General features: G+C 55.2%; 1 protein-coding gene across 2 annotated transcripts in view; it reads right to left on the bottom strand.

The window, feature by feature from the left end:
* The window catches only part of HS1BP3 (HCLS1 binding protein 3), a 34,079-nt gene that overhangs the window by 5,232 nt on the left and 16,165 nt on the right, over positions 1-12,682 (bottom strand). For both annotated transcript variants that reach the window (XM_023230014.1, XM_023230015.1), the window contains exons 5-6: positions 2,436-2,596; positions 819-954 (exon numbers count right to left, since the gene is read on the bottom strand). In XM_023230014.1, the coding sequence (XP_023085782.1) occupies positions 819-954; positions 2,436-2,596 (297 nt within the window). The remainder of the gene's footprint in view (positions 1-818; positions 955-2,435; positions 2,597-12,682) is intronic.

Raw genomic sequence — 12,682 nt, 5'->3', positions numbered from 1 at the left:
TGGAGACATGCACAACACTGAGCCTGCTGAGAACGTGGCCAGTGGAGGTAAACGCCTGGGGAGAACGGGGGGGCTGGGTGGGAGGCAGATCACCCAGCCGAGTGCTCAGACAGTCCCTAATGAAGTGGAGAGGCCAGGGCAGAGCAGGGGCCTCAGCCAGGTGGCCTCCCACACTCGATTTCTTATAATATGGAGAAAATAGCATCTACTTTAGGGGGGCCGTCATGAGGATTACGTAGGAGAGCACATAAGGAGTCTGGCTTACTGCATACACAGCAAGGACTCAGGAAATAGGAGCCATCTCAGGCACAGGTTCTGCCAATTGACCTCCATGTGATAGATGAGGCCTCATTCTCCCTTCCTTCTGTAAAAGCTGCTGACCGGGCCCTCCGGCAGAGCGGCCATCGCCAGGACACCTGCACTTTGACCCCTCTCTGGGTGGGCTGCATTCTGCCATGAGTCAGTTTAAGTTGTTCCCAAACCTGCTTGTGCCAGTTATACCTGCTCTTGCAATTATATAATTATTCTTTACATAAATTGTTAAAATATGATTGTGAAAGAAAGACTGGTTGTGCACACAAAGTTCTCTCTTTCTGGAACTAGCTGAGCAGCCCTGGGCTGCAGATCCTCCCCCTGAACCCCCTTCACTGCCTCTCACCCAGTGTGCACCCACAGGTTTCTACTTTTCACAGGTCTGGGGTCCTCCCCTCAGAGGAGGCTGGGGCTGAGACTGGGCAATACCCCCAAACAAGCCGGGCCCTTGGCTCTGTCCAGGATATTCTCAGAGCTGGCCAAGCGCCCTTGGGGACAGGGGGTACCTGAACAGTTCCTTGGAGGCGTCCCTGTGGCCGAGGCGGGGCGTGGGCCCTCCACTCTCACAGGCGGCTGGCAGCAGGAGGGAGTCACCCAGGGGCACGGTCCCGCCGAGGTCAGGATCGTCAAACAGCATCAGGGCTGTGGGAAGGCAGCAGCAGGGGGTCAGAGGAAGCCCTGGCCTGTCCTCAGCCACCCAAGGTACAAGGTGGAGAAGGCCTGGCCCAGCCTCCTGGGGCACCCAGCAAGGGATAAGGAAGAAAATCAGAGAAGTGGACCAGGTAGGGGCAGGAGGAGGACGAGGACAAGAGCTCACAGAGGCCTGGGACAGCTGTCTGCCTTGGCCTCAGCCGCCTGGCACCTGGGCCAGAGTCAGCCAATGGCATCACTCCGGTTTCAAGTCCTCATGGGCTTCCTACTGCTCTTAGGAGGTTATAGCCTCTTGGGCTCACTGCACCAGGCATCTCGCCGTCCAGTCCAGCTGATCTCAGTGCAACGCCTCAACTGCACCCGGCCTTCAACAAGCATTTACTGAGTGCCACCCACCAGCGTGGGCCGCTCTCTCTCTGCTGGGATGCCATGGCCGCTCTCTCTGCCAGGGTGCCATGGCTGCTCTCTGCTGGGGTGACATGGCCACTCTCTGTCTGTCGGGATGCCATGGCCGCTCTGTCTCTGCTGGGGTGCCATGACATGTGGCTGCTGCCCTCAGGAAGCCTGGGTCTCCTCCCCACACCCTCTCACGTGTGCACTGATCCGGGCTGCCCTTGGAGAATGCCGGTCATGGCCGCTATCCCTGGAGTCCCCTGCTTCCACAAGGCCGGCAAACTCCACTGACCTTCCAGGATCCAGCTCAAGGAGGCCCCTCCCCTCCCCACCCCAGGAAGTCTTCCGGGGAGTCCTACAGGAACTGATGCCTCTGCTCAACCTGTCGTAACTGCTGCTGCTCTGTAACTGTCAGGTGATGACCTGCTTCCCCAGGGGCCCCCGAGGCCCTCAGGATAGGGACTAGGGACAGGGACTAGGTCTCACTCCTCAGCATGTCCTTGGGCCTGGCCCTCACTAGGGGCTCACCAACTATGGGCTGACTTAGTGGGTGGCATCAACTCCCCTCACTGGAGGGTGACCTGGGCATGTGAGGAAAGGGACCCAGGGATGAGTGGAGATGTCCCAAGGCCGCTCGGTTTTCCCTCTGCCAACTCGGCACAGAGCCCTCCAGGAGAATCCATGCAGGCGACACATTCCTATTAAATCCAAACCTACAGTCACACACGTGCCCCAGGCAGGCCCTATCACTTTCTACACAAACGGTGCCTGGAAGCCCCGGGCGCATATCTGCCCACAGATGTCATGGAAGCACTTCTCGAAGCAGCAAAGAAAACCATCCTCCTCTTCTGTGGGATGTTGACAGGAAACATACGGCCTGGGAATGTTCCAGGCTGTGGGGAACCAGGTGTGAGGCTCGACTCCCCCAGCAGGAAAGCTCCCTCCAAAGCGGAGTCTATATAACATCTAAATAGGACAGGGGAGATGAGTCCTGTTCACGCCGGGTGAGTTACACCCTGTCTGGTGACGGAGCTGGGCACCGAGAGGACACCAGGAGCAGACCCTGGGGCTCTACTTACGGTCCATGGATGACACATCCTCCGAGGGGCCCTGCGGGAACTGCTTCCTGCCCGGGCCAAAGAGCCCCTGGTCAGGGTCCACCTCCTCATCAAAGATGGTGAGCCGGGGCGAGGGCTTGGCTTTCATGGCCACTTTGGGATGCTTCTTGGGCTTCTTAGAGCTGGAGAATCAGAGACAAAGCACAAGGTGAGGATTTTCCACAAGTGTCCAGGTGGCCCGGTCACACCCACACAGGTGCTGGGCCCTGCAGCAGGGGTGGCTGGATGCCATGGGCCAGAAAAGACCAGGCCAGAGGGACCAGGGAAGGCCTGGAGAGGGCCACCCAGAGCAGTCCAGGCAGGTGGAGCTGAAGTCTTTCTGAAATCTCTAATAGATGGTCACACGGCCAAGGGAAGGGCAGGTCCTCCATCCCAGGGGAGAAAAGCAGGCCAGCGAAGGTGGTTGGGAAGCAGGTTTCCTCAATGACAGAGTGGTAAGGCCCCTGCTACTGTGGGCAGCTGTGCCCTGTGTTCAAGAAATGACCACTGTCAGGAGCAGGCGGCTGCCAGGACTGGACACCGGCTGCCAGACAACCCCGGCTCTTAGATGTCTTCAGGCCCTGAGTCTGCCATGCGGTCACAGGCCAGAGATGGCACTCCCATTCGGAAGGTGGAGACAGCTGCCTAGTCTGAGTCTCAGCACTTGGGGGCCAGGCTCAGAGAACCACACTCCACAGCCACTCGGAAATGAGGATGGACCTGGTCTGGAGCCACAAACCTCAGGACTAGGACTCAGGAGGGCAGAGAGCAGCCTTGGTAAGTGCCTTATTGTTTCCTTTGCATGGTAAAACCACCATTGTTCTAGTGAACACTTGGGTTCTGCGGTGCAGCCCCCTTTCGGGAAGCCTCTCTGGGACTTGCCCACCTCCCCCACTCCGGCTCTGCCACCGCAGGTCCCATGACAGTGCACTTGGCTCTGCTGACCCAGGTCCCACTACAGTGCACTTGGCTCTGCTGACCCAGGTCCCACTACAGTGCACTTGCCGACTGGCTGAGGAGGTCCTGCTCTGGGCCAGACCCTGCTGTGAGAAACCAGGACAGGGCAGGATGGAAGCTTCTGGGGTGTGGGAGTACTTTCGTTTTGATCCAGGTGGGTGGTTCTGGGCTGGATAAGTAAACATGCCTGGAGCTGAATGCTCAGGATCTGTGTCCATCACTGTAAGTGATACGGCCAGGAAGGAAACACACCTGATTTTACTTTAATCACTTTAACAGTCATTCAACCCCTGCTGGTGATGCCTGTTCGCCATTTTAAGGTTCCTGAAAATCACGAGAATGTGCCCTTTACTGGAAACTGAAAATCCGTGTGCCTGTCTCTCTGGCAGGCAGTTCCACTGGACTGAGGTCACCATGTGAGGTCACCATCTTAGCTCATGTTGGTAACACTCTGTGGCAAAACTGCACCGAGGCTGACCTACACAATGATACAGATTAACCAATGGCAGATAAAAATAGCAGAATGGCCCTGGGTGCTGGAAGGGGCAGGGCCCTCCAAGGTGACCATTCCCACAGTCTGGAGTCTGAGGTCTAGCAGAATCCCAGTCACCCAGCAGAGGCGAGGAGAGACTGTGAAGGCCAGGAAGGCTCCCTGCCAGAAGGCTGCAGGACGGCGCAACCTCTGAGCTCAGGACCCGGTTCCGGGGGAAGGATCTCTGCAGGACTCCTTTGCTGAATGAGGAAACATTCTCATTCAACAAATGTTGAGTGGTCCAGAGAAGCTGAGTGTCTGCCCAAGGCCACACAGTAGGGATGGGACAGGCAGCCTGGGTCTAGATTGAGGATGGTCATACTTGTGGTCTTATCCTCGTCCCCTCCAAATGTCCCATGAGGAAGGTGATACAGGATGGGGTAGGGACAACAGGATTTGATCCTGCCGTTCCCTGGGGAGAAAGTGGCATGTTTCGAGGGTAGTGACGGGGAGCAGAGACGCAGTGGCAGGGACTGCTCCAGGAAGGCCCATCTGCCTGGTCCTGTGCTTTCTCCACCCAGCTCAGGCCATGAGGCACCTCCTCTGCTGTGCACCACCCTCAGGCCCTGCCTGTGGTGCTGGAGGTGAGGCGGAGGGAGCCTGGATTCTCCACCCTAAGGGCAAGTGCTTTTCAGAAAGTGCTTCTGCTCCTCTGAGACCCGGAGGAGCCAGGACTCGCCTGCTCTTACTCAGACATTCTCCCCTTTATTCTCACAAATCAGGCAGAGCCAGCTCGTCTCTCATGACTCCTAGGAAGTGGGTGCCAAACAGGGGCCACGGTCTCCTGGGGCGGACAGCAAAGCTGACCCCAGCCAAGACCCACTGAGTCAGAAACCCCAAGCAGGCCCAGGAGACCGTGTTCAGTCTCCTGAGGAACTGCACGGTCAGCCAGGCTTGCAGCTGCTGTTCTGCCCGATGCCTCTCTCCACTTCGTTCCCCATCTCCGCTGCCCTTTGCGTGGCCCTTACTCCTGGACCCAGCAGGCACTGCGGTGGGGAAGGGTGGAGAGCTGCCCCGGCCCCCACCCAGGTGGCAGCTCTCAGGGAGGGCAAGTCTGAGGCTGCTCTGCAGCCTCCCCCAGCAGCAGCTCCACACCACAGCCCCCACTGTCCCCTCAGAAACCAGCAGGCCCTGCCTGGCTCCTGCGGATCAAACTTGCATTGTGCCCAGCCACGGGCCCCTCGGGGAAGGGGAGCAAGAGGCTTTGCATGGACCAGAACTCAGAGGGCGCACAGAGGAAGAGAGCCATCTGAAGAACAAAGGAAGCGAGAGAACAGGCGCAAGGAGGTCTCTCTGGAGAAGCTGTGGTGCCCCTGCCTACGCCTGCTCCAGGTCCTGACAGCACACAGGAGGCCTAACTTCCCTTCCACGTGAGTTTTCTCCTCCAGCTGGATTCGGTCCTTGTTTCTCTCCCTAGAGACACGTTTGCCCTTTTGTTATCTTAAACTGAAATTAAGTGGATCTACAGCACGTGCGGGAGGCTCAGGCATGGTCTGTACCCTACCCTGCCCCACCCGTGCCGCCTGGGCTGCCTTCTTTACCTCCCCAACTCTCCAGACCCATCTCCAGGGGAATCAAAGAAGCAGGAAATAGGGAGTTTTATGCCTAAAAGCCCCAGGGTCCTGTGCTGAGCGGCCCAAAACTTTCAGGCTCTGGGGACTTAGTAATGTGCCTGGTCCAGAACAGATGCCTTGATAAACTCTGGATGAGGGGATGGGTGATGGATGGAGGCGGGGAGGGATGGACAGGTGGAGGACAGGTAGGCAGGCAGCAGGGTGCCGGCACACCTCCATCTCAGGATTCTGTTAACCTATTCCCCAAGGCGGGAGGGCCAGGGAGGGAAGAGGGATAGGCTCCCAGCCCCAGTCTCAGACAGCGCCCTATGTGCGGAAGCCCCTCCTCCAAAGATCTCCTGACCGACTCCACTGGCCTTGCCACCAGGCCCTCAGCCACTCTACGAGCAACTCATTCCTTCTCTTGTGAGCACCTTTGATGGCCAGCACTCACTGAGAACCTCCCACCTGCAAGAACTGTGCTGGGGACGAGGGAATAAAGATGAGGACGAGCTGCCGCGGAGCTGCCGCTGTCCCCAGAAGCTCATGGCAGAGCAGGGTCACATAGAAACTTAGAAACAATAGTAAACAAAGAGTTTACTATTGCTACCAAAGAGATCATTATGGTCGGACAAGGTGGCTCACACCTGTAATCCCAGCACTTTGGGAGGCTGAGGCGGGTGAATTTAAGAATAAAGTACGAAAAGTACTTTAGTTTAAAGTAAAAAGTTTGCAGGAGGCCAGGAGTTCGAGACCAGCCTGACAAAGACGATGAAATCCCATCTTTACTAAAAATACAAAAATTAGCCCAGCATGGTGGTGCATGCCTGTAATCCCAACTACTTGGGAGGCTGAGGCATGAGAATCGCTTGAGCCCAGGGGATGTGGGTTGCAGTGAGCTCAGACCACGCCACTGCACTCCAGCCTGGGCGACAAAGCAAGACTTTGTCTTGGGAGGGGGAAAAGAAAGGAAACTGTTCATTAGCACACAGGGTGTTCCGCTCTGTGATGGCAGAGTATAGAGGACAGAACCAACCAAGCCTGAGGGCTCAGGGAGGACGTGATGTGGAGACGGGAAGTGAACTTGGTGGAATGAGAGCTAAATCATAGCATCTCGGGTACAGGACCTGCGAGTCACACTGTGAGGGTCTGCAGGGGGCATGACTAGGACATAACTGGGAACCTAGATTCCTCTTGGTGAAAAGGGACCGCTTAGGCTTGCAGCAGACGTAGTGCCGTGAGGGAACAGGCTGAGCCAGGTCTCTCCAGGGAAGCTTTGCTCATGGTCCACAGAAGAAACGACCGGAGCCCGGACTCAGGGAGCAGTGATGGTGCGAGGGGAAGACAGGCCAGGAAGGACTTCAGAGCTTATAAATCTGGACAGTTAAGGTGATCAGCTGGCAGAAAGGAATTGCCACTGATCTCAGTGAGGGGGTCAGTAATTCCATATGAGAGGTGTGTCCCTCAGCCTTTGAGCCGTTTCTTCACCCTTCTCCTAGCACAGACACCTCAGGGTTGTCATGAGCACGGAGTCGGGTCAGGTTGCACACGTGTGCTATCACTGGGGGCCCCTCAATCCTCTCCTCCCTGGTCCTCCTCCTCCTCCACTCCTATATCAGCATCCACCCAGCCGTCCGCAGGCACAGGGCCCAGCCCTGCAGTGCCCACCCTCCAGCCCGCCCTCTGCACTGACAGGAGACAAAGCCCCTCACTGACGTGGAGGTAGGGTGTCTTCTCCCTTCACTGGAAGGACAGTTGGTCATGATTAGAATCTTGTCACCAGGGATGGGGCAACAGGGGCTTCAAAGAGAGGTCTGCACGGAATAGGACTGGAACTGCAGCTCCTGGCTTCCTGGTGAGCACGGGGGTCATCGGAACTAGTGCAGGCCACGAGGGACACCAAAACATGAGCTGGGCCCAGAGAGGTCGCATGAGGTAGGTGGGGTGCTCCTGGATGGGTTGCAGGCATGTGCTGGTATGTTCTTGTTGCATGCACATGTGTGCACAGACAGACACCCACTTTCCTGCTGTCTGTTCCTGACAGCAGACAGACACGCAGACCAGGCCACGTTCTGCAGGCAGGCGTGCAGCAGACGGGGTGAGAGGCGGCAGCTGCCATGGCTGACAGCTCCAACGCCCAGACAGGCTGAGCAGCAGCCCGGCTCCCTGTGGTTCAGGCAGTTCCGGTGACAGTGATTGACACATAAGAGCATCCACCACTGTGGCCACCCAGGGGGCCTGTGGCACCATTCCCGATGCGCCCACCCACGCGGCAGACCACCAATGGACACCAACTGCCCAGAACCAGGGTATACATGTGTGGCAGAGGCATCTCCTAGACAAAGCCAGCTCAACTGGGTCTGAACAGAAGACTGCTGATCCTTCCACAACCGAGACACATGGACAGCATGAGTCTTCAAAGCCAGGGTGCAGCTGAACCAAATATGGAAATCCACCTCTTTCCAATGATGCAAACTGCCTGCTTTAAACTAATGCATTTTTCATACTTTATTCTTAAATTCAGCTGTTTGGTGTCTTTTTGTGTTTTGCGTTTTTGTTTGTTTGTTTGAGACAGGGTCTCTCTCTGTCACCTAGGCTGGGGTGCACTGGCACGATCACGGCTCACTGCAGCCTCAACCTCCCAGGCTCAAGTGATCCTCTCACATCGGCCACCCCAGTAGTTGGGACACAGGCACACACCATCACACCTGGCTAATTAAAAAAATTTTTTTTGTTGTTGTTGAGATGGAGTCTCACTATGTTGCCCAGGCTGGTCTCAAGCTCCTGGGCTCAAGTGGTCCTCCCGCCTTGGCCTCTCAAAGTCCTGGGGTTACAGGCATGAACCACTGTGCCTGGCTGGTTTTATTTTGCAATGAGAAAATTCTCAGAGTCCCAATAAATGGACTTCTGAAATTCTTGCCAGGACAATGTTATTTGCAACAGTAATGGGCTTCCATGGAGAAGCAATCACAGGAGTGAGAATCACCTGAGGACTGGCACTAACCCTGGGTGTCCAAGCCAGCCTCACTGGACAGGGGCTTCAGAGAAGGCCTGGATGGAAAAACGAGCAGAGTCACAAAAGCTGTGCTCCGGGCAGAGAGAAAAGCCCTGTGAAAACGGCAAGGTGTGCAGAGCCTGGCAGAGTGAAATTGCCCAATAGCTAGGCAGCAGGTACATGGAGGGTCTGTGGGGATGTTGGCCACCTCCAGCGGGGCCTGGGGAGATTCTGGCCTTTGCTGAGAGAGGAGCAATGGAGAGGGATGTAGGAGAACTTGTATAGGATCTGGACCAGTCACTCAACTTCCCCAACCATGTTTCCTTACTGGGGGTCAATGGGAAGAAGGAGGCAACTGACACAGAAATGCTTTGCAAGCTGCCAAGTGGGTCCCGTTTGCAAGTCAGCGCAGGGCCATGGCAGAGGCCTGGGGCCCCAGGAGCTACCTGGTGATGTCTAGGCTCACTTAATGCCTTCTACTCAGCGGACTTCACTCGGGGCCGTAAAAAGCAAATAGGGCCAGGCCACGCACAGTGGCTTATGCCTGTAATCCCAGAACTTTGGGAAGCTGAGGCAGGAGGATCACTTGAGTCCAGGAGTTCGAGACCACCCTGGGCAACATAGTGAAACCTCACCTCTACAAAAAAATAGACAAAAGTAGCCAGGCATGGTAGTGCATGCCTGTAGTTCCAACTATTTGAGAAGCTGAGGTGGGAGGATCACTTAAGTCTGGGAAGTTGAGGCTATAGTGAGCTGAGATCACACACCACTGTACTCCAGGCTAGGTAAAAGAGTGAGACCCTATCTCAAAAAAAAAAAAAAAAAAAAAAAATTGGGGTCAGCCTGGGTGGTCACCATGAACGTTTATCATTTGCTCTGGTCCCCAGAGTCACATTCCCAGGACCTGTTTCTCAACAGCCAGAGCCCATTTTCCAGGTCACTGAGCTCTATCTTGAGGGACCAGGACTCAGTGACAATCCCACCTGAGCTTGTGGGTGATGCCATTTCTCCTTCTCTACAATGGGGCCAGAGACTGCCCCTCACCCATCCTTGCTCCAGCATCACCAGGGAACCACGTGGGTCCCAGCTGCAGGTCTCTGCGGCCCACGTTCTACAGCAAGTGCCAGTCCCCCCAAGAGTCTGAATACACAAAGGGACAATGGCCAGGCCACATGGAAAGGTGGAACTCTGACCCACAGCCTGCAGTAACCTGCCCAGGAAGCCAGACCACAGCCTCTGCAGCAATCAGCCCCCAATGGCCAAGATTTGATCAATAACCGCCAACTTTCCTAACATTTTCCCCATTTCCAGGTTAGTAGCACCATCCAAAGAAAGCCCCACTTCCCGCTCACAGAGGACAAAGGATGCCCCACTTCTCATTGGCTGCTTCTGGATTCCCCATGCCAACAACCTCCAATCAGCATGTATCTGAGCCTTCCCTTTCATCTGCTTCCAAGCGTCCCACTCTCCTGCTTCTTTGCATCTTTGCCAAATGCAGGTGATGGTGGCCGATACCTCCCTGGTCGCGGTAAGCTCTGAGCAAACCACCATTGCTGGTTCTCACGTGAGCGCTCCTATGCCCCTGATCCACTCCAAATGGTGACACGACCAGCAGGCAGCTGCTGTCCTTGCAGTGGGGAATGCCCGTCACCCATGTCATCAAAAAACGAGAGCGAACAGGTGAGGGCTGAGAAGCACAGGTGTTGGACTGGGGACAAAGGGAAAAGTCCTGGGCCAGCAGTCAGGAGACCCCCAGCTCTTGCTCTCATGCCTTCCTGTGTGATCCTGGGAAGGTTCCTCAGTTGTAACAACAGAGCCTGGATCTGATCTGCAGTCCTCAGAGTGTAAAGACTCTGTCATCCTAAGAGTGTTGCTACTTGCCAGACCTTGACACAACAGGTCCTGGGGGAGCCTGAGGCATGAGAATGGCAAGTATGACCTCCCAGATTTCTCTCTCTCAAGGAACCAAGCAACCACTGAATCCCACTAAGGATTCAGATAAGCAGGCTCCTTCCTCTAGGGCCAGGGCTGCCCCACCTCCAGAATCGCCTGCTCTAGGAAGCGGTAACAGGTGACAGGTGTACTGGCGCTCCTGGAGCGAGGTAAAGTTATAGTATGCACATCACAGGGTCCTGATACTTGCATAACAACTCTAGGAAGCAGAAAAGCTGCCTTTTATATTCATATTTCAACTGTTGTTTAAATACACAAAGACCTCTTTAGAGCAAAGTAAATCTGGAATAGTGATAACATTTTACAAAGGAACTTTCCTGTAGTGCTTCATCTCATTTTATCCTTTCAGCCACTGGGGCTCTACTTTACCCCCACTCTACAAAGAAAGAGACAGGCTCAGAGAAGTACAGCAACGCACTCAGTGTCTACCAGCTAGTAAGTGGCAGAAAGGGGATTTGAACCTGGGACTGCCCATCTCTAACCCTGCTCTTGGAGTAGCCACACATCCTGGGGTTGTGTGGGGTTTCCAGCTGTCCCATGCACTGTCAAACCATACTCTAAGGGGCCCTCGCCTTCTGCAAAGCTGCCCAGGGTTACCCCAGGAAGTGAGGCTGAGGCTGGAGGGACAAAGATTCAGTCCTCACTTGTCCCAACCAGGGGAAATCCTACTTCAGCCTGTTTATGTACTGGGATTCTGGATGACATTTCTCTTGAGCCAAAGGTTTTGCTACTGAATTTAAAAAGCAGAAACCACTGGTACATCTGTTGTTCCTAACAGCCTATTTATTCAGGCAGGACTTCGTGCAATAATCTATTTTTTTGTTTGGTTGGTTTTTGCTTTGTTTTATTTTGTTTTTGAGACAGAGTCTCACTCAGTCGCCCAGGCTAGAGTGCAGTAGCATAATCTCAGCTCACTGCAACCTCCGCCTCCCGGGTTCAAGCAATTCTCCTGCCTCAGCCTCCCAAGTAGCTGGGATTACAGGCATGCCCTACCACATCCAGTTAATTTTTGTATTTTTAGTGTTTCACTGGCCAGGCTGGTCTTGAACTCCCGATCTCAAGTGATCTGCCCACCTTGGCTGCTCAAAGTGCTGGGATTACAGGCATGAGCCACTGCACCCTGCCAGGCAGTAATCTGGATGGGGAAACACAGTTGGCATGCACACTGTGCTGCTGTGATCACTGTGACAGCCTCGGTGGAGTGCCACCTGCGTGATGCTGCAGGGCGGCTGTGGCATCTGCCTCCTCCTTTCCTTATGGCTTTGGGTCCCCAGCCAGGCCAGGGCTAAGTGCTGCACAGGTGCAGGGTGAGGTCAGGCCCAGTCATCCTGGCTCATGGCCCCCACTTGAACCCCAGGATGGCACCGCAGAGAACTCCTAGAGCAGGTGGGCCAGCAGACAAGGGAAAGCCTAGCCCGAGCAGGAGCTGGGGCGTAGTCAGTATCGGAAGTGCCTTCCGGACACGCCCTGTCCTCAGCCCGCTGTGGGCGGCGGATTGTGGTGATGGCTGACCTGCCGCTCTCCACACCTGTTTCCTTTCTGGCATTTCCAACACTTTACTGGAGTTTGGTTTCTGGGAATTCTCAAATAGGAGCTTGCAGAACCAACTCAAAAGCTTGTTAAAACACAGATTCTGGGGGCCCTACCCAGATCTGAGGGGGGCCTGGAATCTCTGTCTCCCAAGCTTTCAGTGGCCCAGAATCCCTAGGTGGTCTCTGCTGCGCTGGTGGCATCAGGGGAGCCCTGGGTGCCCAGGCTCAGGCTGGAATGAATAAAGAGGTGCCAAGCCCTTGTGCAGTGGTCGGGATATTTGGCAAGAGGCACCCTTGGGGGAGCAGCTCCAGGGCACCTCAGGAGGTGGGGCTGAGGCCCTGCTGTCCCCACAGAGCTCCCCTCCACGGCTCACCTTCGGGGACCATCTTGCTGCTAAATCTTGGGTGAGCAAATCTGGGAGCACCTGGCAATGTGCCAGCATTCAAAACCACAGAATCATCCCAGAGAAATGATTTTATCCAAATATGGAGGGTAAGATATTATTTTTATACTAAAATACATGTGGTTGTTTTATGCAAGATAAAGCAAAATCCATATTAAAAAATTACCATAAAACATGGCCTTCTAGAGAAACATTCAGCTTCACCATGGAGGCCACAGCATGGAGACCCGGGTGTGGGCTCCCCTTCCAAGGAGTCTGGGAAGCCCAGCCTGGCAGGCAGGTGCATTTGCCCATACAGGAGCC

Source organism: Piliocolobus tephrosceles, chromosome 15, assembly GCF_002776525.5.
Source record: "Piliocolobus tephrosceles isolate RC106 chromosome 15, ASM277652v3, whole genome shotgun sequence".
Classification (NCBI taxonomy): Eukaryota; Metazoa; Chordata; class Mammalia; order Primates; family Cercopithecidae; genus Piliocolobus; species Piliocolobus tephrosceles.
Note: the sequence above shows the minus strand (reverse complement) of the source record. Positions and strands in the feature narration are given on the sequence as shown.